Here is a 20,816-nt window from a genome sequence, read left to right as displayed (position 1 = left end):
CTTCCTGTATCTTTAGGTTTTTGTTATTGTTTTAAAAATAGCTTGTAATTTTGAGTTGAAAAAGTAGTTTTCAGCAAGTATTTTCACTTGACAACAATGGCGGCACGTCACGGTTATCTTCAAGGATCGATAGCAGATTGTGTCAGCTAATTTGATAACAAATTTGATCGTTTTACAAACAATGAAAATCACCAAATATCGGGATATGAATCATAGTTCTTTTTTCTTTTTTAATTCTGGTCAGAAAATCACTGTTATCAGGAATAATAGACATAAATACTGGACAGCTGGCCACAAATGCTGGTAAGTAAACGTGACTTTTTAGATTTTTTGCCTAATTTTGGTCAACATTAACTGATCTAAAATATTATAAAGATTATAAAAACCCACAAAAATAATACTTACCGATTCAAATATGAACTTTATTTTAAGTATTTATAAATTATTTAAGTGAATATATGTGAGTAAAAATTATAAACTTGTACCCACTCAACGTTGTAGTTTTTGTCAAAAATTAATCCAGTAGTCTAAAGGTTAAATAAAACATTTCCTTTTTTCACATTCACTGAACATTTTTTCTCTTTACTGTACCAATTCAAATACAGAGAAACCCCTCTAAACCACACACCCACGGTACCAAGTAAAAAGTTTGGTTTTAAGGCGTATATGTATTGATATTTAAAAAGAGACCATGAAAAAACGTTTGCTTTTGAGGAAATTCCAGTTTACTGAAGGTCCGTTTTTGAGGGTTTCACTTAGGGATGGGACGATTGTTCGATGTTACATAAAACTGAACCGTCACATCCCTAGTTTCACTGTACTGAAGTGTAATTCATTCTGATGGTGTTGCACATACTGTGGCCGTATATAAGTATACATGAAAGAAACCTCTCTGACGTAAAACCCACCTTGATTTCCATTGAATGTATCCTGTGCATGGCTCCATCTCGTATAACCATTGCCGGACTATAGTTAACCTCTCGATCCATTCGGTGTCGCAGCCAGTCTTCATAACCCTATTTATAAAAGAATTGTTTTGTAAAAATTTGTAAATTTATCGATGTATAACAGTCACAAATTGTATAAAACAGTGTAGTGTAGCGAAGCGATTTTATACTAAATTTGAGACGGTATGTGCTATCCTGCTAAAAGATCTCTTGCTATTAACAGAAACAGTGGGTTTCCTCTCTAAGACAAAATGTCAAAATTACCGATTACCATGTGCAGTAAACTTTGCTACATAGCAGCCAGTTTAGTGCTTATTTGAAGTGTAGAAATACTAATAAAAAGGTAGCTATTTGGATAACAATGGTCAGTTTATAAATATTGATATGCTTTAGAACCGAAGGAAGGAAATGTTTTATTTAACAATGCACTCAACACATTTGGAAACCCACTGTCACCACTTGTTTTCGATTAACAGCAAGGCATCTTTTATATGCTTTAGAATTGAATAATTATGCTCACTGAAACCGGTTCATCCATGACAAGTGAATATCTGTGAGTAAAAAAACTTGTACCCACTTGTCAAAAATTAATCCAGTAGTCTAAAAATTAAGTAGGTAACTGTTGGTGCAACCCAGTATTGAATCTCAGTCATTTGAGTGCTCAGTTGAGGAACTTTTGTCACAGGATCGAACCACCTGGGTGGATCCATTGAGCTGACTGGGTTTTTTCTCAATCCAACTAGTGCACCACAACTGGACAAAGGCCATGGTATGTACTTTCCTGTCTGTGGAAAAGTGGATATAGAAGATCCCTTGCTGCATTAGGAAAACTGTAGCAGGTTTCCTCTGTTGACTACGAGTCATAATTACCACATGTTTGACATCCAACAGCCACTGATTAATGAATCCATGTGCTCTAGTGGTGTCGTTAAACAAAACAAATTTCTTCTTCTATAGAGGAAAGAAAGAAAGAAATGTTTATGTAACGACACTCAACACATTTTGTTTATGGTTATATGGCGTCAGACATATGGTTAAGGACCACACAGATATTGAGAGAGGAAACCCGCTGTTGCCACTTCATGGGCTACTCTTTTCAATTAGCAGCAAGGGATCTTTTATATGCACTATCCCACAGACAGGGTAGTACATACCATGGCCTTTGATATTGAAGTCGTAGTGCACTGGCTGGAACAAGAAATAGCCCAATGGGTCCACCGACGGGGATCGATCCCAGACCGACCGCGCATCGAGCGAGCGTTTTACCACTGAGCTACATCCTGCCCCCTTCTATAGAGGAGATCTATATAAATCATATCTGACAAAACACATGTATGAATGATTCACCTGTTTGACGGCTGACGTAAAAATCACAAAGCACAGTGGTAGGATGCTGGTTGCTGGAGTCACGGGTGTGTCAATCGTCAGCTGAAACGGTACGTCATTAACAGATTAATAATATCCAACCTTTTAGTAAAATCTACCTGATTAATATCCCCGTTTCTTTAAAGTGGTGTTCTCAATATGTGACTAGTCACACCAACTTGTTGCATGGGATATGTCAGCCTTACAAAAATCGGAATGTATTCATAGACTAAAGTCCAGGGATGTGAGAGGGGCTGGAACAAAAAAGCTTACTGCGGCCGGGGTCCAGGGGCTGCTCAAATGCCCCTGAAGGAAAATTGCCAAAAATTGCATTCATTACTAACAAATCTAAAACTGGTTATAACTTATAATATAAGGCACACATCATAAACTTAAAACCATGAAAACAAGCAAATGAACCTTGTGTGGTCAACAGTATTGAACATCATGTTTTTTTTAGATGAAATGGAAAAGCGCATTGAAGCATTTCTGCATAGCTCTCACATTCCTGAAAGTTGTTCCCATTTAGGAGTTCAAAACAGTACGATTCGATTGCATGCGACACACATAATCACATTATGAGAACGCCCCTTAAGCCTGCAAAATTATTAACAGTGGTGGGGGTAGGGTGGGGTGGGGAGCATTTATTCCCACCTCAAACTGTCATGGGAGAGGAGGACTAACCCTCTCAAATTTGCACAGTAATTATGCCTGTTTCAGTGTTCAGATTATGCCCTTGATGTAAAAGATATGGAAACAGCATATATATACATTAATATAACCACATCTTTGTGATCTAACATTTTAGAGACAAAGTATCCTAAATCTCAGTTTGATGCCTATTGGATTAAGCTATTTCATGGCATTATTGATTGCCCCCCCCCCCCCCCCCCCCCCCCCCCCCCCCCCCCCCCAGCTATTTATTCGTCCATACTGCCCTGATGGTGGGCTATTTCTCGTCCCAGCCAGTGCCCCATGACTGGTATATCAAAGGCTGTGGTATGTGCTATCCTGTCTGTGGGATGGTGCATATAAAAGATCCCTTGCAACTAATGAAAAAATGTAGCAGGTTTCCTCTTTAAGACTATATGGCAGAATTACCAAATGTTTGACATCCAATAGCCGATGATTAATAAATCAATATGCTCTAATGGTGTCATTAAACAAAACAAAATTTAACTTCGTCCATACTACTAAGCCATGCTGAATCAGGTTTTATTCAGCTGTAATGAAAATATATTCAAGGAGACTGAGCATACAATTTTCAGTGTTTATGATTTACTTTTTTCAACTATACTATAACTAGTAAAACAGGCCTCTGCAAATTGCAAGAATTATTATTTCGGTCATGCATCGCTCACTAAAAGTTAACTGTGTGTAGGCGTCTTTAAATTTAGGACATCATTTACACTGACACAATGGGTTACACAAAAAGGAAATGGGTTACCTAAATTTATTTTTGTGTAACCAATTCTCAGAAGCCTGTATTATAACACTACGGTACATGTGTACACCTACTGTAAGCCAGACCTGGATAAACAAGACGTCCATTATATGTACAACAAACAAGTATTCAGTGACTTAACTACCGACAAATGAAACTACACCTTCAATCATTTGTGTTATACATGTAGGTTCCATATTTTATTAAAAATCTACAAAATACATGTTAGTTGGGTGTTGTTGTTTTTTAAACAGAAATGTGTTTAAATATATATATATATATATATTTTTTTTTTTTTTTTTTTTTTTTTTTTTTTTTAACTGAAAGTGGTTTTGGTAAAATTCATGGACCAATTTGAATTTTTTTTTATTAAAAATAAATTCCATTTTTACAAAATTAATCACTCTTCAAGCATCATCCCAATATTGTTGGACTTTTAAAGGTCTATCCGAACCTATTTATACATGTTCTTGGGTTTTGGTCATTGTCCCTCCCACTCTCCACCCAACAATATCCCATAAATTATCCCACACTCCCTACCTAACAATATCCCATAAATTATCCCACACTATCCACCCAACAATATCCCATAAATTAATCCACACTCTCCACCCAACAATATCCCATAAATTATCCCACATTCCCCACCTAACAAAACCCCTGAAACTGTCCCACACTCCCAACCCAACAAAGCCCCTGAAATTGTCTCACACTCCCCACCCAACAAAACCCTTGAAACTGTCCTGCATTCCTATCCGAACAAAACCCCTGAAACTGTCCCGCATTCCCATCCGAACAAAACCCTTGAAACTGTCCCGCATTCCCATCCGAACAAAACCCGTGAAACTGTCCCATGTACACTCACCACCCAAAAAAATCACTGAAACTGTCCCGCATTCCCATCAGAACAAAACCCCTAAAACTGTCCCATGCGCACTCCCCACCCAATAAAATCCCTGACACTGTCCCACATTCCCAAAACTACAAAATCCCTGAAACTGTCCCGCATTCTCAACCCAACAAAATCCCTGAAACTGTCCCACATTCCCAACCCAACAAAATCCCTGAAACTGTCCCACATTCCCAACCCTACAAAATCCCTGAAACTGTCCCACATTCCCAACCCAACAAAACCACTGAAAGTGTCCCGCATTCTCAACCCAACAAAATCCCTAAAACTGTCCCGCATTCCCAACCCGTTAAAACTCCTGAAACTGTCCCACATTCCCAACATAACAAAATCCCTAAAACTGTCCCACACTGACAACCCAACAAAATCCCTGAACTTTTCCTGCATTCCCAACCCAATAAAATCCCTGAAATTGTCCCACGTTCCCAACCCAACAAAATCCCTGAAACTGTCCCACATCCCCAACCCAACAAAATCCCTGAAATTGTCCCGCATTCCCAACCCAATAAAATCCCTGAAAGTGTCCCATGCACACTCCCCACCCAACAAAATCCCTGAAATAAGAAGAACAAACCTGAATTAGTCCAATGCACAGAAAGTAAAAGTTGGCAATCCGACGGAACTGCTCAAACAGATTCTTTGGTATGAAGGTGAACACAGTGTACTGAAATTGAAGGAAAGGAATGTAAAGAACAACTGGTTTCTGTCTTAAAGTGACAGGCAAGTAAAGCGCTTGCTTGATGCATGGATGGACTGGGATCGATCCCTGTCAGTGGGCTATTTCTCATTCTAGCCAGAACACCATGACTGGTATATCAAAGGCTATGGTATGTGCTATCCTGTCTGTGGGATGGTGCATATAAAAGATCCCTTGCTACTAATGGAAAAATGTAGCGGGTTTCATCTCTAAGACTATATGTAAAAATTACCAAATGTTTGACATCCAATAGCCGATGATTACTAAATCAATGTGCTCTAGAGGTGTCATTAAACAAAACAAATTTTTACTTTTTTTCAGTGACAGACCCTAGTTTTTAAATTCTATAAAAACTAGGGTAGGATGTCCATATGTGTTGAATGCCTTTTCACCTATAATATTTATACACCAAAACAAAACAGTTCTTAAATAACCACAATTTATTTATTTTTAAAATAATTTTTTTAATCCAAAACACTTTTTAAAAATAAAAACAATCAACTGGAAATTAAAGAATAAGTAACTCTGAACAATACAACATTACTTTGCTGATAATGTTAAAGCTATATTTTTGGACACTGCCATCATAGTGATTGCAGGATAAATGTTTAATGACACCTCAGCACACTGTAAACTACATACTGAGGTTATTTCAAAACTTGGTTGTGAGAGAGAGAGAGGGAGGGAGGAGAGAGAGAGAGAGAGAGAGAGAGAGAGAGAGAGAGAGAGAGAGAGAGAGAGAGAGAGAGAGAGAGAGAGAGAGAGAGAGAGAGAGAGAGAGAGAGAGAGAGAGAGAGAGAGAGAGAGACAGACAGACAGACAGACAGACAGACAGAGAAACCCACTAATGACACACTGGCTACTCCTACCGAAAAAACAAAAAAAGGATTCTTCTTTAAAATGCATTTTCCATAGGCACATACCAACCTGCAGTGTGTTCATTTATTAAGGTGATTTTTAGCCTATTTTTCATGCTTGAAACAGTTATGAACCTCTCTATCTATATATTAGCCTAGCTGTGCCACAAGATGGAATGGAAAGGAGAGGAATACTGTAAATCAGGAAATATTATCAAGTGTAAAATATTAGCGAATTTAGCGAGGTCATACAAAATGCTAATATTTTAGGATGCTAAATTTAAAGAGACATACAACAGACTGTTCTGAAAAAACCCCAAACCCAAACCTGTATGATTGTTTTGTTGGTGATTAACTGAACACACCAATGCATGTATATACACACACACACCTATCTATGATCATTCTTCCACAGACAGAACAGCACATACCGTGACCTTTGATATGCCTTTTGTGGAACTGGTAGGAACATAAACTAAGGCTTTTTCAGTGTAAAAAACAAGTTCCTAGAATATATATACCCACCTATCTATGATCGCTCCTCCACAAACAAGACAGCACATACCATGAATTTCGACATGCCATTCGTGGAACACTGGTAGGAACATAACCTAAGGCTTTTCAGTATGAGAAACAAGTTCCTATAATATATATATATATATATATATATACCCACCTATGATAACTCCACAGACAGGACAGCACATACCATGAGCTTTGATATGCCTGTTGTGGAACACTGGTAGGAATGGCGATAAATGCTCACCTTGGATGAGACCACCTGGTTGGTGTTGTAGTGTTTTGGTATGTACACATGAACATCCGGTGGAGGCAGGTTGCCTATGTAGATTCTCCGGGTTTGTGTCGTTTTCTCCTTCATCCAGCCCTGAAAACAACACAAATATACTACTCAATACTAAATTACAGAGCATAAAATTTGGCACGGACAATTTTGTTGTTCGTCTGTCGGTTATGCTAAACCAATATCAACATAAATGATGGATCGTTCGTCAGAAAATGTGTTTTTTTTTAAATCAGTTTTTGGAAGAAAATAAGCCTCCATTGCCTTAGTGAGAAAGATACAATGTATTCGTTTGAAATCAGCATCGCAGTCGATACAAAGTCGGCACCGCAGTAATACAAAATCGGCGCTGTGTTTAGAAGTCTCAAAAAAGTTTAATAACATAGTTGCACATTCCCTTTGATCATTTCACTACGTGCACAAAATCATATGCTGATCGGAAATTAAAGGAACTGTCCTGAGTTTCAGCCATAGCAAGAGCTCCTGCCTCCCCCTCCAAACAAAATAAACATATATCCTACTTTTTCTTTATTTTTTAAACAATAGCTTATCTTAACCAATGTTTTAAATGTAAACCACTACACGCATAAAAACATTTGGGATTTTCTATGACTTAATTATTTCAAATTTCGTTCAGTGGGTGGAAGAAAAATAAATTGTAGTGCATAAAATTCAGCACATACGATTTTGTTGTTCATCTGTAGCTTATGCAAAACCAATTGAATATCAACATAAACAGATCATTTGTGCAAAAGCTGTAATCACTAATCAGAAAACCAAACAAACGTGAAGGTACCTGTGCAGCTACCATTAGATTGATTTACTTTAACACCAATTTTGACTGTCACAAGAGCATGTACCATGTATTATAAACATGCACTGCGGTGCGCGAGATCTTGTGCCACTGTCGCGGGAAAATCATGTTCTCATTACCATGAATAGCATTTTACAGAATTTATAATTTCCAGTGAATCCAAACTGACATTGATAAAAAATGTTTTAATTGTATCGAGGTTCTGAAATGTTTGTGCCTGCATTGAAATTGGTTAAATATTAACAAAAACATTATTCCACAAAAGGTCAAAAACTATTTTGACACAGGTTGATTTTCATGGGTTGGTCAGGTTAGGACAAAGAAACCAAATTTTTCTTTTCGCCTAGTAGCTTTTAAGTTAGTCTTAACACACAAAAAGTATATTTTTGCATTTATGATAGGAGAAAAGCTAACAAAATAGCTCATTTTAGATTCTCGTTGGAATATTGTTGCCCATTAACCTTTTTATTTGTATCTGAACTACTGAAGAAAATCATTCGTGTAAACACTAAAACCACACGAATGACACATCGGGTCTGAAAAATTCAAATTTTATGCCTTGAATTATATCACTGTATTCTTCAATTATGTTCTAATTCTCTTCTTTATCACACAAATATATTGCTCAGCACTAAATAATAACACTGTATTCTTTGGCTTTCTATGAAAAAAAACCCTCAACAAATGACATGCTATTATTTTCTTTTTGAATATATATGGATGTCAAATGAAATTTTAAAAATTTCCTATAATGTATTCCCCAAACCTCCCCTCCCAGTTTGTGCCTGATACATTACATGGCATGGAACACAAACCATACATTTATAACTCTAGTTTCCATTCTGAATACAGTGCAGCTAGGTGTTTTGTCCCCCCCCCCCCCCCCCCCCCCCCCCCCCAATTTCTGAATACAGTACAGCATAAAATTTGACAAAAACACATTTAAAGGAATTAATCATGCAATCACCATTCAACTTGATAAAACAACCACCTGTCTATAAAAGGCACTTGAGATATCGGTCCTCTATTTATGAAGTATAAATTTACTTCTTTATGATAAGCTTCTGCTTACAAAACCTAAAGGCACTGATGCTATATCCAGGTAGACTGTGAACTTGGTCTCATATATGACACATGACCAGTGTATTTTTCCCAGAATAAACATCAAGGACCCAGGACAACACCTGCATGCATGTATCTCGCATTAACCCACAGCTCTATGGTAAACTCCCACCACCATTACCACAATGCAATTCGAACCACATGTCAACATCACTACTTAAAAAACCAACACTTAGACACATGGGCACCATAAATACTAGATGACTCACTCTACTTCTGTTCTCTTTATTTTACCGTGGCCATGCCTATAGTGGGAGAGAGAGAGAGAGAGTTGTTTTTTTGCTTTAAAAAATTATTTTTAAATGCACTTTTTTGTTGAAAAATGCCCTTTACATCTATGTAGTGAAGATTCTATATTAATGTGCTCTGATTCAACAGGAGAGGACAATAGGTTTCATCTCTCTCTTATGTTGGGGCGAAACGTAGCACAGTGGTAAAGCTCTCATTTGATGCGTGGTTGGTTTGGGATCGATCCCCGTCAGTGGGCCCACTGCGCTATTTCTTGCTCCAGCCAGTGCACCATGACTGATACATCAAAGGCCTTGGTATGTGCTATCCTGTGTGAGATGGTGCATATAAGACATCCCTTGCTGCTAATAAAAAAAAAAAAGAGTAGCCCATGAAGTGACGACAGTGGGTTTCCTCCCTCAAAATCTGTGGTCCATAACAATATAACCATAAATAAAATGTGTTGAGTGTGTCATTAAATAAAACATCTCCTTCCTTCCTCTGTCTGTCTGTACGTTCATCTGTCTCACAGTTTTTCACACTCTTTTCGCAATGACTTACACATGTTAATTTAAGTAGTACATTGTCATTTTGTTTTCTTGTTTCCACCCCTCTTTAAAAGTATTCCATAAAAAAGTAAAATGGCAGACGGCGAAAAACTGCATGCTTTATGTCCTAGAAATCTTAGCAGTCAAGATAGGTGGCATGTTTATCATCTATAATATACTGGGGTACCACGATATTGCGGTACTTAACTATTTGGAAGAAATAAAGAAATGCACATATTTATATCCATAGAGGTATGGTACAACACCTTTCCAGGGGTCGGTGAGTGGGGGATTTGCCTTGAAATTTTTACAGTGGCAAGATGTTGGCATACGCGTTACATGTAAGGGGGTGTTACTAATTACGTAACGCTCTAGGGGTAGAGAAAGCGGGTACTATGTTCGATTTACGTAACATTTTTCAAGACTATATGTTATTTTTTGAAAATGCGCGGTCAGTCTAGGATCGATCCCCATCGGCGGGTATACAAAAAGACCATGGTATGTGATATCCTGTCTATGGGATGGTACATATAAACAATCCCTTGCTAAAAAAAAATGTAGCGGGTTTCCAAGGCGCGTGTGCAGGGATTTCAGCGGGGTTGCAGTTTATATGGGGCCATGCTCCCCAAAAAAATACATTTCAATTTTAATTAAGCTTGGGCAAGTAAAGGTTTTCACCTCCAATACCCTCCCCCTGCACATGCACCCGATTCCTCTCTAAGATTACATGTCAAAATTACCAAATATTAGACATCCAACAGCAGATGGAAGGAAGGATAGGATATGTTTTATTTAACGATGCACTCAAAACATTTTATTTACGGTTGTATGGGGTCAGATGATTATTAAATCAATATGCTTTATCTTTGATGTCATTAAACAACCCCCCCCCCCAACTTTACCCTTTTCAAATGAAATAATATTTATTTGAATTTGTCGATTTTAACACGTAAAATTAAGAAGTGAAAACGTTCATTGTCTACTTTAGTATATTTTATTTTAAAAATATATACATGATTAATGTGTTACTAGTATACAAACTAAACTTTGAAAGTTCTGCTAACACTTTATAAAATATCAATTCTGAAATAGGAAGGTACGACTGTCGATAATATGTTGTCAAGATCAAACCGGTTTTAACTAAAGACTCTAGTACCGTATCCACAACCGAATGTTCTTCGTACAGCGCAAGATTTCTCTTTTAATTTTTTGAGATGAACCCTACAATTTGAAATCGGCAAACGCACATGTTAACTGAAACTGACAACAGGCTGTCATTTGTGCTTTGCCGAGCTATAGCGGCACAGGCGACGAATCAAGCGTATACGTTTGACGATATCCGTTCATAGCGAACACACACAACTTTTTTTAAAGTGCATTTGAGCTTGTATTTCACATTTGTACATGATGTTATAATATGGTAACCAGAGAATGTAACTTTAAGTTGTGCTGTTGCCTGGATGACTATTTTGATGAACTAAGAATTTATCAATGACAATAAAAACAGTTCAGTAAAAACGAGTTTTGGATAACAATTTCGTAATCATTTGTGATAGCAAACAGTCCACACTTAGTATTAATAAACTGCTCAGTATGAGACCGGTTAAACTTTAAGAGGCTAACCTACCCGCTGTGTTGATAAAAATTCGTTTCACTTTCTGAAATGTCAAATTGTCACAAAGACTCGTTAGTCAAATTTTTATCACAGCATACTACTTCATTTCACGCCATACTTTACCATGATCAACAAATATCCACTAAATAACTTCAAACATTACATAGGCTTCACATTTTGCAATATTTCAATAAAATAGTAGCAAAACAGACGTAACGTTTTGCCCCGGTTGCTTTCAAAACTCGTATCGTAAGTAACTTCCTTTACAACTGGGTTAGTACTAAAATGCGGACCAAAGAACAAAAAGAATGTTGCGTAGTTGCCCTTAGTTGCTTTTTCTCGCCGAATTTAGTCTGATGGTAATAATTAATATAGTTGTGTTTACAACCAATATGTTAAATGTGTAATTAGAATGTTGTTTTGGATATACTAAATTCCGTTTTCGTTTTACTTACCTATAATAAAAACAAGGATAACTTATCTGAGATGCAGTGGGTCATAGATCACCGAGAGCTATCGATCCTATCTGTATTGGCAGGGCAAAATGTTTAGGAGAAAGATATCAAGTGGTATCCATGTCCTTTGAAGCTGGTCTGACCAATGGCACTAACAACTGCCGGTTGCAAAGAAGTATAGTAGGTGGTTACAATTGCCTCTTAACAATTCCAGTTGTAACTAATGAACACTCTTTGATGTGATCAGACTAAGCCCATGGCTAAAGCTGATGGGAAATGACAGGTGTGTGGCATGAATAGCCACAGAAGACAAGCACCTGGGAGAAACAGGGATTGGTGTGTGGAGGTGGACAGCGAAAGAAGTTAAAAAATAAGAGGAATACTCAGATTGGGAAAAAAATTATATGGAATTTAAAGGAGAGAAAGGTAAAGTGGGCAATCAATCAATCGATCAAGAAAGAAAGAAAGAAAAGAAAGAAAAGAAAGAATACAAAAAAAGAAGAAGAAAAAGTCCATCAAGTGGAATTTTGGGTTAGCATTCTTTAACTGGATGTGACATGGTTGAAAAACATTGTTATTTATAAAACTGTAGAAAATAAATTGTTTACATGAATTTACAAAACAGTTCATTCAGAAGATAAATTATTTACTTGAATGGTATATCAAAGGCAGTGGTATGTGCTGTCCTATCTGTGTACATAAAATATCCCTTGCTACTAATGGAAAAATTAACTTTTCCTGTGAATACTGTCAGAATTACCAAATATATGACATCAATAGCCGATGATTGATTAATCTTTGTTGTCTTGTGGAGTCTTAAATGCACAGACTTTGAACTTTGACAGCTTTCTAAAAGTTTGATGGTAGATAGTTAGAATAAATCACACCCTTGGTGAACCCATTATTTTTGTCCTGTCCCAACCAATGTCCCATGTCTGGTATATCAAAGAACATGGTATGTACACAGGGTTTAGATTGCACCAGGGGGCGGGATGTAGCCCAGTGGTAAAGCGCTCGCTTGATGCGTGGTCAGTTGGGATCGATCTCCATCGGTGGGCCCATTGGGCTATATTTCTCGTTCCAGCCAGTGCACCACAACTGGTATATCAAAGGCAGTGGTATGTACTATCCTGTCTGTGGGATGGTGCATATAAAAGATCCCTTGCTACTCTCTCTCTTGATCAGTGTGAGGATAACCACAAGTTAGAAAACCAGGTACCGATAGTTAGAAATGTCCTTAAACAAATAAAAAAGTTTGTTTTGTTTAACAACATCACTAGAGCACATTGATTTATTAATTATCAGCTATTGGATGTCAAATATACATTGAAACCTGCTACATTTGTCCATTTTATTTACGGTTATATGGCATCAGACATATGGTTAATGACCACACAGATATTGAGAGGAAACCCACTGTCGCCACTTCATGGGCTACTCTTTTCGATTAGCAACACAGGATCTTTTATATGTACCATCCCACATATAGGATAACATTTCCATTCAAAACATGTTGCACAATCCTGGAACTCAAACCAATTCACTACTAGACATGCAACCATCAGCTTTTATCATCCAGTAAAAATTACAAGGTCGAATTTATGCATCCTGTTTTTTCTTAAACATATGTTTGTTTCATTTCAGCTTATTTTTGTGCTTATATCCAATTAAGGTTCAAGCACGCTGTCCTGGGAACACACCTCAGCTATCTGGGCTGACTGTTCAGGACAGTGGGTTAATTGTTAGTGTGAGAGAAGAGGGTGTATAGTGGTCTTACACTTACCCATTGAGTCATTAAAACTCACTCTGGGTGCGAGCCGGTTTGAGCCGGTTTGAGTGCTCGCTTGAGGTGCTGGCATTGCAGGATCGAACCACCTATTTGGATCCTTTAAACTGATTTTTTTTTTCTCATGCTAACCAGTGCACCACAACTGGTCAAAGACTGTGGTATGTGCTCTCCTATGTGGGGGAAAGTGCATATAAAAGATCCCTTGCTGCATTAGAAAACATGTAGCAGGTTTCCTGAGGACTACGAGTCATAATTACCAAATGTTTGACATCCAATAGCCAATGATTAATTAATCAATGTGCTCTAGTAGTGTTGTTAAACAAAACAAACTTTGTGGGGTTTTTAACATTCATTGATATGCCTGTCATTAGGCACTGGTTAGAATGAAAACAAATCCTGAGTCCATCAATGTGATATATCCTACGACTCATACACACTGGGCGAGTGCTCTGCCACTGAGCTATATCCCACCCCCACCCCACTCCTCCCAAATTTAGAAATAAGAAATGACAAAGAATAGCACGGCAGTTTCTTTAATAACAATAGTAAATATGTAATATAATATTACAACAACAAATATCGGCATATCCTGTTTAAAAAAAAAATTCACTGAATACACAAGGATTAACTTTTGCAAATGAACACTATGCATTTGTAATGGTGCTAGAACACAATCAGTGATACAAATTAAGAAATATACTCATTGGTCTAGGGAACTAGTAATAGTCTATGTTACTAGTCCCCATGGAAAATCACCAAAGTACGTCCCTCATTATTTTATTTTATTTTATTTCGCTACCGAATATACAGTATATAAAATAATACTGATACATATTGATAAAATAAACATAAGAAAAGTAATGTGTAAATTAAAAGGTATCCCATATATTAATATTAAGAATCAGAAAATTAATTCTACACCTTTTGCAATATACATGTAATCTACATGTACCAATAACAAATACATTTTTTAACATAAATATGTTCATTCTATACAATTAGTTTTGTCTAAATGTCCAAAAAAAGATTTCTTCAAATTTGATTGCTCTGTGAGCCTATTTATTGTGGAAATATATAATACTTATTTACTGAGTATATGATAATACATGTTCAGACTATTTTGGAATTCAAGTTAACATTAGTTGTTGACTTTGAATCTTGATTTAAACAAGATTTTATAAACGGTGGGGGGACCACAATGTCTATAAATCATGTTATGGGGCAACAGGAAAATTTAAAAGGTGGCGGTGGGGTTAAAAGATGCGTGATTCGGGGGAGGGTTGCATGGCTCCTTGCCAGTGGATTTATATATGTATTGTCAGGCAATTAACAGTATTCACTTTTTAGAATAGTTCCGCTTGCCTAAAATATAATTGTTTGTGCATTTTACAGGCTTAAAAAAGATGTATTAAATCTTCACTCCCCCATTATTGGTTGGAACCACGTGTCTAATATTTTTGCATTTGTGTATCATTAATAATTACATTGAAATATAAGTAACTGTCCTGATATTTTCATGCATGTTGTAATGGTGTGATTAGTCCACATTAGCTAATATTAATCATAATAAAACCAATGGACACTAAGCAGCAGTTTTAATGATATAGAATTTAAAATATTTTTTTTTAATGTAATCAGTTGTATTATTTTGTACTGTAAACACTTGGCTGTAAAAAATAATGCTGTTATACCATGACATCACATGTATTGCATTAATGCACTATGTGACATAATGGTTGATGGAACTGCTTTAGATAACCGTGGTGTTTTATACCAGAAGAAAAAAAAAACCCAGTTAAAAGTAATAAGATAAAAACCAAACCAAGGAATTACAAAATTAATTATCTATCCTTCATGAATGAATGTTGTAAACCCTCAGCAATTGCTAACGTTTACAACATTTGATCATTCAAATGGGACACATAATCCGTAATCTACGTAACTCATTAGTTATTCTCTTGATAATCCTTTAACCTAGTGACTAATCTCCAGGAAGTATCACTAGTTCTCCCCCCCCCCCCCCCCCCGCCCCAAATCTCCAATACTGGTTGGAAGCATGTTCAATATTTGTGACCCATCTTGAAGACAAACCGTAAGCCTTTTTCTTAATTACTTGGTTTATGCCTCTGCTGACTCTACAATTTGTAAAATGGAGTAAAAATAAATTTCTAATTGTACTCAAAACTCCAGAGTTTTTACTGAAAAAAAACCCAGGGTTCGATTTTCACCAAAACAATGACGGCAAGTGCCATTGTCGTCCTCTTTACTTGTCTTCATGTGTCATAAAGCGAACATTGGTGATGGCAAGAAAAAATGATTTGGTACCCTGTCTGGTTTGCCACATGCGCCTTTAACATACAAAACAAACTTTGCTTCTTTTTTATTTTTTTTATTTTTTTATAGAAAATAAGTTGCTTTCATACCACACTTTTGAAGGAAATATTTGTTTTGGTGCCCTTCCAACTCGCCTTGGTTTTGTTATGAAACGGATGGCAACAAAAAAATCTCCATCATACGACAGTACAAGAAGAATATCTGGCCACAATCAAGAACAATCAGAGAAAAACTTTGGGGTGAAAAAACACGACCTGCTTCTCACTGCAGTAAAAAAACCAATCTTAATTTCAAGAAACTGAATATAGAAAAACCCCAAGTCCCTTGTGATCTCCACTGGCCTGGCTCATGGGTGTGATAGTTAGTTTCAACCCCTGATAATGATTTTCAAACAAGGGTCAGAGTACAGTATAGTAATATATGAAGAGTTCAGGCACAAAATGCGATATAAACCATTTTCTTTCTTTTTTTAGTTAAAGCCATTATTGTATGTCAGTAAGGGCTAATCGTAGGCCCGCTGATTTGCCGCAAAATGCGATTGATCCTTTTGAAATTGTATTGGGTAAATCCCTTTTTTTTAAATCAAAACGCGATATATGCTAATTAAAAAAATCACTTTTACTGAAAATGAAAATGGATATATCGCATTTTGTGCCTAAACTCTTCATATAAACTTAAAAAGCATTACTTATTTTTCAGCCAAATGCTAGCACATACAGTGTACATAATAGATTATATTCGAGATTATTATATGGCCTTAAACATGTCATTTAAAACAATCACACAGATAGCACTGAACAATCATAAAGTAATAAAAATCTATACATACACATAAACAAAAATATATTATTCTGTAACAAAAATATATAAACAGAATTAGTGAACTTTATTTTCTGTAAATATGCTTTACAGGAACACATTCCCAAAAATTATGCCGACAATTAAAGGTTGATAAACATAATTAAAATCCTAATCAAAATTATCCAAGCCATGTTGTTGCTTATTAGATTTGATTCATAAATATCCATGGACTGAACACCTAGAAACTGTATTATAACAGGCATAACAAGCATTCTGAGAGTACAGCTAAACCAATACATGTCCTCTACCGGGTCCAACAAAATTTCGTAACTCATAAGTTTTAATGCCATAACTCTGTGCAAAATGGGTAAATCGGCATGAAAGTCAAATTTGACCTGTAAAGCTATACACAAAATTTCAGCTGAATATCTTGAAAAACTAATTTTCGTATCTCCTAAGTCCAAGGGCCATAACTCTAGATTGATAAGGGACTAATAAGCATCAAGGTTGCCTTTTATAGATGAAAAATTATACTTTGGATACAAATGATGTAATCACACCTGTCAGGTGGTATAGTACAGTCTATTTCAAATTGTTTATATTAAGTTTCTTTTGTGTCGATACTGTAGGTTAAAATTATAATTTTCCATCTATAAAAGGCAACCCTCTGAAATTTATCATGCCTAGTGTGTGTATGTAGTAACAGGTCATTAAAGTTAATACAATTTTTAGGTTTTCATTTTAGATATTTTTATGAATCGTACATATTAATTAAATAAAAATCAGATGAGTATACTTCAGTTACAGGATTCATAGCCTTGAAGACCAAACAAATTCAAAGACTTTCAAAGACTTTTATCTACAATTTTCAAAGACTTTTACACAGCAGTCAAAGACAATAGAATGCAATAAAAAACATCAAATCAGTTCATTTACGCTGGTGTCTATGGCAAAAAATTGAACTTTTTTACATGCATTGTGACAGATTAAACCTTTAAGTGGAAAATATCAAATGCATGCAGCTGTAAAAGATACCATCATTGCTTTGACTATGATTTGTGAGAATTTAAAGACTTTTAAAGACTTTTATTACAATTCAAAGACTTTCAAAGACCTAAAAATTATTTGTTCAAATTCAAAAGATTTTAAAGGAATTTAAAGACCGCTCTGAACTCCGAGTTAGGAATGTATATGAAATAGGGGAACTGGTATCTTTAACATATCACTGCTGTGACCCATAAATCACATACTGAAGAAAAACAGGAAATTTAACAAAATTAAAATCAACAATTGAGACATATTATGTATGCATAACAGATGTGCACCATATATACCTGTACACTGAACTTTGGGTTTCTAAGGCATATTTATAACAATTAAAATTCTATTATTTGTTTTTTCAAATAAAATAAAATAATTGCCAACAATCACATATCAATAAGATTTTAAAATACAAAACTCACAAAAATTCCACAATTAGCAACAACAAATGTAAAGTTTAGGAAATAAAATAAATAAATGACTGACTATTAAAATAGTGGACCAGAATAATACTCCACTATATATTCATGTATATTATTAGAGTAATACAACTTGCGACTGTCTTCGGCAAAACATAACATACTGACTTTTTACTGGCATTTTCTTCATTAAAGGCACAGTCCCGAGTTACAGCAATTTTGGGGTGGGATTTCGCTCAGTCAGTTGAACGCTCACCTGAGGGGCTTGCGTCACTGGATTGAACCACCTCAGGGGATCCATTCAACTGACTGGGTTTTTTTTCTCTCATTCCAACCAGTGCACCACAACTGGTCAAAGGCCATGGTATGTGCTTTCCTGTCTGTGTAAAAGTGCATATAAAAGATCCCTTGCTACTAATGGAAACATGTAGCAGGTTTCCTCTGACGACGAGTCAGAATTACAAAATGTTTGACATCCACTAGCCGATGATTAATAAATCAATGTGTTCTAGTGGTGTTATTAAACAAAACAAACTAACTACTGCAGTTTTCTACTAAATGTAAGTTGTCTGTAAGTTTGTTTTTAAAAGTTTTTTTTTTTAACGCTACTATTAAAGCACATTGATTTATTATCATTAGCTATTGGATGTCAAAACATTTGGTAATTTTGACATATAGTGTTAGAGAGGAAACCTGCTATATTTTTCCATTTAGTAGCAAGGGATCTTTTATATGCACCATCCATCCCACAGACAGGACAGCACATACCACAGCCTTTGATATACCAGTCACGGTGCACTGGCTAGTCTGTAAGCTGCATAACATCAAATTTGGTCAAAAACTACATTTCAGCTGATCCTTCAATAGCTTAGTCTTCTTGTTTTTTGTTTCTGATACGACGAACTCGTAAAGTATGTCACTTATCTGGATTTCGCTAAATTTTAAGATCGCTAATATTTAATGATTTACAGTATTAGTATCAAAGAGTTTTACAACTGATGTCTAAAATTATTAGAGTTTTTCTTAGGAAGGATTTCTCAGTCTCTGACAATTACAAATGAGCAACTTCACCACTATAACGGTTGTCTGACTGTTCGTGAGGCATTGATGAGATCTGTGGTATTTGTGTTATCAAGATCATTCGTGTCTTCAGTGTACTGTTTCTTGGCAAAGTCCAGGAAAATCTAGTTTAAAAAAGTATCGATTAAAACACAAATGTGGTTCAAAATACATCAAAAGAAACAATGCTTGTCTATTGACACCAGCATGAGCACATTTTAAACTACAGCTGTTGGGTGTCCAACATTATAGTTATTTTAAACCACAGCTGTTGGGTGTCCAACATTATAGTTATTTTAAACCACAGCTATTGGGTGTCTAACATGGTTATTTTAAACTACAGCTGTTGGGTGTCTAACATGATGGTTATTTTAAACTACAGCTGTTGGGTGTCTAACATGGTTATTTTAAACTACAGCTGTTGGGTGTCTAACGTGGTTATTTTAAACTACAGCTGTTGGGTGTCTAACATGGTTATTTTAAACTACAGCTGTTGGGTGTCTAACATTATGGTTATTTTAAACAGCTACTAACATGCTGTTGGGTGTCTAACATTATGGTTATTTTAAACCACAGCTACAGCTGTTGTCTAACATGGTTATTTTAAACTACAGCTGTTGGGTGTCTAACATGGTTATTTTAAACTGTCTAACATGGTTATTTTAAACTACAGCTGTTGGGTGTCTAGCTGTTTGGGTGTCCAACATGTATATTTTAAACTACAGCTGTTGGGTGTCTAACATGGTTATTTTACAGCTGTTTGTGTCTAACTGGTTACAGTTATTTAACATGGTTACAGCTTTGGGTGTCTAAATTAAACATGGTTATTTTAAACTACAGCTGTTGGGTGTCTAACATGGTTATTTTAAACTACAGCTGTTGGGTGTCTAACATGGGTTATTTTAAACTACAGCTGTTGGGTGTCTAACATGGTTCTATTTTAAACTACAGCTGTTGGGTGTCTAACATGGTTATTTTAAACTACAGCTGTTGGGTGTCTAACATGGTTATTTTAAACTACAGCTGTTAGGTGTCTAACATGGTTATTTTAAGCTACAGCTGCTGTGTTGGGTGTCTAACATGGTTATTTTAAACTACAGCTGTTGGGTGTCTAACATGGTTATTTTAAACTACAGCTGTTGGGTGTCTAACATGTTGGGTGTCTAACATTTATTTTAAACTACAGCTGTTGGGTGTCTAACATGGTTATTTTAAACTACAGCTGTTGGGTGTCTAACATGGTTATTTTAAACTACAGCTGTTGGGTGTGTCTAACTGTTATGGTTATTTTAAACTACAGCTGTTGGGTGTCTAACATTATGGTTATTTTAAACTACAGCTGTTGGGTGTCTAACATTATGGTTATTTTAAACTACAGCTGTTGGGTGTCTAACATTATGGTTATTTTAAAACTACAGCTGTTGGGTGTCTAACATTATGGTTATTTTAAACTACAGCTGTTGGGTGTCTAACATTATGGTTATTTTAAACTACAGCTGTTGGGTGTCTAACATGGTTATTTTAAACTACAGCTGTTGGGTGTCTAACATTATGGTTATTTTAAACTAC

At 36.0% G+C, this 20,816-nt stretch overlaps 2 protein-coding genes across 5 annotated transcripts in view; both read right to left on the bottom strand.

Moving 5' to 3' along the window:
- Window positions 1-11,584, bottom strand: part of LOC121372215 (phospholipid-transporting ATPase IF-like) — an 82,239-nt gene extending 70,655 nt beyond the window's left edge. For 3 of the 4 annotated variants that reach the window (XM_041498504.1, XM_041498512.1, XM_041498526.1), the window contains exons 1-5: window positions 11,473-11,584; window positions 6,987-7,106; window positions 5,241-5,330; window positions 2,295-2,375; window positions 909-1,016 (exon numbers count right to left, since the gene is read on the bottom strand). In XM_041498504.1, the coding sequence (XP_041354438.1) occupies window positions 909-1,016; window positions 2,295-2,375; window positions 5,241-5,330; window positions 6,987-7,106; window positions 11,473-11,475 (402 nt within the window). In that variant the 5' untranslated portion in view covers window positions 11,476-11,584. Of the gene's footprint in view, window positions 1-908; window positions 1,017-2,294; window positions 2,376-5,240; window positions 5,331-6,986; window positions 7,107-11,361 lie in introns of all 4 variants that reach the window. The other variant, XM_041498518.1, reaches the window with a different exon arrangement.
- A 7,325-nt stretch (window positions 11,585-18,909) lies between these two features.
- LOC121371150 (cholesterol transporter ABCA5-like) overlaps window positions 18,910-20,816 on the bottom strand; it is a 74,558-nt gene continuing 72,651 nt past the window's right edge. The window contains exon 31 of the mRNA XM_041496866.1: window positions 18,910-19,372. Within this exon, the coding sequence (XP_041352800.1) occupies window positions 19,262-19,372 (111 nt within the window). The 3' untranslated portion in view covers window positions 18,910-19,261. The remainder of the gene's footprint in view (window positions 19,373-20,816) is intronic.

This window comes from Gigantopelta aegis, chromosome 1, assembly GCF_016097555.1.
Source record: "Gigantopelta aegis isolate Gae_Host chromosome 1, Gae_host_genome, whole genome shotgun sequence".
Lineage (NCBI taxonomy): Eukaryota > Metazoa > Mollusca > Gastropoda > Neomphalida > Peltospiridae > Gigantopelta > Gigantopelta aegis.
This window is presented reverse-complemented; position numbering and strand designations above follow the sequence as displayed.